General features: G+C 41.0%; 1 protein-coding gene across 1 annotated transcript; it reads right to left on the bottom strand.

Annotated features, from left to right (window-relative positions):
- Positions 1-258: 258 nt before the first annotated feature.
- On the bottom strand, positions 259-1,443 carry LOC128514931 (M1-specific T cell receptor beta chain-like; the record flags this gene model as incomplete). Its single annotated transcript, XM_053488845.1, has 4 exons — positions 1,404-1,443; positions 981-1,292; positions 437-787; positions 259-356 (listed from the first exon to the last, which is right to left on the bottom strand). Coding segments are annotated over exons 1-4 (801 nt in total), but the record flags the coding sequence as incomplete, so codon positions are not given.
- Between the last annotated feature and the right edge of the window lie 3,395 nt (positions 1,444-4,838).

Here is a 4,838-nt window from a genome sequence, read left to right as displayed (position 1 = left end):
ACAGCTGCATAGTTTAAAACATCTTCATCATCAGCCTGATAAAGAACAAAAGACATTTATAAACCACGTTCATTAAAAATGTAAAATTATTCACATGATAAAACTCTGGATTACCTGGTTTGTGTTGTTTTGTGGGTCGCAAGCCCCTAAATATAACAATAATAATAAATATCAATAATGTTTTAATGTAATAAGAGTTTTTGTGTTACTGAGAATAATTTAATTTAAAACAAATAAAATAAATGTAAACAAACCTTTTCTTTGTTTTTTAATTAAAACCCCAACCAGAACCATGATTACAATAAGAAATATTAAATTGGAGGTTGTTAAAGCAAAAGTAATCCAGTGGCTATTTTCTGAAAAGATAAAGCATAATTTGGATCAGTTTTACCATAGCTCTCTGGATTCTAATCAAAATTCTTATTAAATGTCTTACCTTTCATTTGATTTTCTTCCACTTTAATTCCGTTAGTAAAGAGGATTTGTCCACATGCAGCCACAGCGCAGTAGAAGGTTCCATTATCCGAGGTTGTGAGCTTCCCCTTGGGGAGAGTGTAGACACAGCTCTGTGTAGGAGAACCAGCCTCGGAGATCTTCTTACACTCATCACTGCCGTCTCCATGAGTGTAAATGATTCCTGAATGAGGTTCTCCTGAGCGGTGTCTGAACCAGTACACACTCTGTTCTTCACAGCTTGGAGTAAACGCTTGTACTGAACACTGGAGTGTGAGCGACTTTCCGTCCTCCATCACCGTTACAGTCGGGGGACGCTGCCTCACCTCCTCAGCTTTAACATCAATTATTCATATTCATATTAATAATAACATTAATAATAATAATAATAATAATAATAATAGTAGTAGTAGTAGTAGTAGTAGTAGTAATAATGAGTGTTGTGAAAATATAGAAAATTCTGAACAAAATGTTGATCTGAATCAAGTTGAAGAAGAAGAAGCAGTTATCAGAGTAAAACTGTTTACCTTCAACAACTAAAAAGGTTCCAGGTCCAAAGTGTAGTGAAGAGCTCTGCACATCTGCACAGAAATATGTTCCTGTATCCTCTTCTTTGAGATTTGTAATGTTGAGATGAAATGGTTCATTTATGCTGAATCGTTTATTAGACAATCCTAATCCAACTCTGACTGAGGTTTCGTCTCGTCTCACTATCCACTGAGGAACGTTTCCATAACTCTGTTTTAACCAAACTGCATTATTTGTGTTACAGTTTAGAACTACATTTTCACCCCGCTTTAATTTTTTTACTTGAATCTCCTTTATGCCAGATGTTTTCACTGGAACACATGGGTATATTTGGTTTAATAAGCTATCTAATATTTAAGTTAACGGTAATAAAGACATTTATAGTGAAAATATTTTAAATATAAATATAAGATAAAACTCACCTGAAGTGAAGAGAAGGAGGGTCATAAAGAGTGTGATCATTGCTCCTGGTTAAAGTGATAGTGAGGTAACGTACTTGTTTGTTCAGTAAAAAACAGATGCAGACTAATGCCTGATTGGATGATTTTAAAGCTGTGGACTGATTTGATTGGTGCATATTTATATGGTATGATATGATATGGTATCATACAGAATGTCTGACTCTTCCTCTCCTAAAGAAATTTTCATGTCGCACAACCACTATATTTGGTTGATGATGGTGATAATAATAATAGTAATAATAATAATAATAATAATATTATTATTAATAATAATAATAATTACACTAACAGTTTTGCCATATTTACAGGAAGGAAATACACATTATTAAACATTTTCTGAGACATTTAGGGTAAAGTTGTTCACTGCCTTGTGCTTCGCAATTTTTGGTTCCCAGGTGTTTTGCGATCACTTACTGTAAGTAATATTACTTAAGGTCCTATGTTATTACTGTGGCTGTCATTGCATCTTCTTTTTTACCTGATGCTTTTCAATTTTTTACACTTTTCTTGGTTTGATGTTTTGGCCATGGATACAAAAACTTAAAAAAACAAAAAAAAAACGTGTTTTTATCTAACACACACACACACACAGCACACTCTGTGGCAAGTTTCTCTTTCAACACAAAGAAAAACACCTAAATAAAGCTTCCTAACAAGCCACAGAAGAAATGCATTATGTTACCTGTTAACTTCATTTCTGTCTCTTCAGGACGAGAGGATGAAAGTGCACCCCAGCAGGTAGTGCCAGAAGCTGAGGACCACTCAACTGATGGCTAGACACTCCTTCTCAATGATTCTAGACAACAGGCAAATGCCACAACAGGCCCCTACACAAGACCAATTTTACCTGACTGAAAGCCTGTTTACATGGCTCTGTTTATTGGACCAGATCTGGTGCTCCTTTTTGACTGGGGTCAGTCATCGGACTGGTGACATCAATTTAGGGATGCACCTGCACATAACTTGAGCTGAACTGCAAGTACCATATTTCCACCTTCCCAAATGCACACTTCTTTGAGCTTACTGTGAGCCCCACTGGATTTTGTGATCTCAAGACAGCCTTGGGGTGTTGTAGGTGCCACTGGCAAATGTTAATATAGATGAGGGTCACCTAATTATGCTGTGGCTACTTTGATTCCATTAATTTATGATTCCATTACATCCATATAAAACATTATCTTGAGCTCTTCTTAAACCACAGTTTTATTGTGTTTGGATAGTCTGCATGGTCAGCTGGATATAACCACACCTGCAGTGGTCTTAGTGAGGTGCTTTATGAAGTTAGTACAACCTGGCAGAGGCAAAGTTTCTCCTGCAATACAGCAACTTGGCTCTCTTTGATGGTGAGAAGTGGTCTCCAGAGGGAACTGTGGTGAAAGAGTTTTTTATTCATTCATCTAATCTCATAGGTGACTTTTAAGGTGTAAGTTTTTTTTAGGTTACATGTCTAACTATTCAGACTTCTTCTTTACTCATCATACACTAACAACTCCCTATTCCAAGATGGCGCCGGTGAGGTCGGCTGCCATCATGGCTGCTCCGACCACCTTTTCTTTGTTTTTTAAGTTAGTTTTCAACCGACAAACTCATCACCATTGAGTACATTAGGTATGATAGAGACACGCTTGTTTCTATTGGTATACAATGTACTCAAGTTTTTAACTCCGGGTCTGAGCTGGCCTAGTAAGATCCTGATCCGAGCACGATGTGAGGAGAGCCTTCAAGAGAGTGAACACCAGGAAAGCAGCAGGACCAGACGGCATCTCAGGTCGTATTCTCAGAGCCTGCGCAGATCAGCTAGCACCTGTGTTCACAGAGATATTCAACCTCTCTTTATCTCGGTCGGTGATCCCCACATGCTTCAAAGAGTCCATCATTGTTCCTGTCCCGAAGTAACCTCATCCTGCTTCACTCAACGATTATCGCCCTGTAGCCCTCACCTCAGTAGTGATGAAATGCTTTGAACGACTGGTCAGAGACTTCATCATTTCTTTACTACCCGACACACTGGACCCATTACAGTTTGCATACCGCCTGAACCATTCCACAGACGATGCAATCTCTCATCTCCTCCACACATGACTCACTCACCTGGACACTTGGAAAGGGAATTATGTTTAAATGCTCTTTATCGACTACAGCTCTGCATTTAATACCATAATTCCCTCCACACTCACCACCAAGCTGGAGCACCTGGGACTCAGCTCATCTATGTGTCAGTGGATCTCCTTCCTTCCTAACTGGCAGACCACAGGCAGTAAGGATGGGCGGACATGTCTCAGCCTCCCTCACTCTCAGCACTGGAGCCCCCCAGGGCTGTGTTTTGAGCCCCCTGCTGTACTCTCTGTACACCTACGACTGCGTGGACACTACTAACTCCACCACCGTCATCAAGTTTGCTGACGACACTGTCATGGCCTGATCACAAACAATGATGAGACGGCCTACCTAGAGGAGATTGGGAATCTGGAGAACTGGTGCCAGAGGAACAATCTCCTCCTGAACGTCAGCAAGACAAAGGAGCTGATAGTGGACTTTAGTACAAATCAGGAGAGGAACTACCAGACCCCAGGAGCCCAGTGGAGAGAGGACAGCTACTAATACCACGGTGTTCACATCATGCAGGACCTGTCATGGTCCTGTCACATCAACACCGTGGTAAAAAAGGCCCGACAGCGTCTCTACCACCTCAGACGCTTAAGAGACTTCAGACTGCCCTCTAAGGTGCTCAGGAATTTCTACTCCTGCACCATAGAGAGCATCCTGACGGAAAACATCACGACCTGGTTTGGAAACAGCATCATGCAGGACAGACGAGCTCTACAGAGGGTGGTGCGATCAGCTGGGCACATCGTCTGCACCGAGCTCCCTGACCAGCACTCAATCTACAACAAGCAGTGCTGGACTAAAGCCAGGAAGATTGTGAAGGACCTCAGCCATCCCATCAATGGACTGTTCTGCATGATGCTGTTTCCAAACCAGGTCGTGATGTTTTCCGGGATGCAATAACTGATGTTAAGTGTGATTGCTGGTGGAAAACGGAACGGAACGTGATTGCTGGTGGAAAATGTTTTCAAGGATGCAATAACTGATGTTAAGTGTGATTGCTGGTGGAAAACGGAACTCAATGTCAGGTTTTGGAGAGTCGACTGAAACAGATAACTGGGGAAGGAGGTGAGCAGTACGGTAAGCATGTACACATAGAGACTGAATTATAAAAGATAAACAGGTTCAGAGAAACTTAACACTGGCTTTTAGTCAGGAAGGTAGAGCAACAACTCTCCCCTGAGCATCAACGGCTTCTTTGTGGAGATCATCAACAGCACCAAATACCTGTGTGTCCACCTGGAAAAGAACCTCACCTGGTCCCTCAACACCAGCTCTCTGCTCAAGGAA

The sequence above is a fragment of the Clarias gariepinus genome, chromosome 27, assembly GCF_024256425.1.
Source record: "Clarias gariepinus isolate MV-2021 ecotype Netherlands chromosome 27, CGAR_prim_01v2, whole genome shotgun sequence".
Taxonomy (NCBI): Eukaryota; Metazoa; Chordata; class Actinopteri; order Siluriformes; family Clariidae; genus Clarias; species Clarias gariepinus.
The sequence above is the reverse complement of the archived record's forward strand: the minus strand, read 5'-3'. Positions and strand labels throughout refer to the sequence as shown.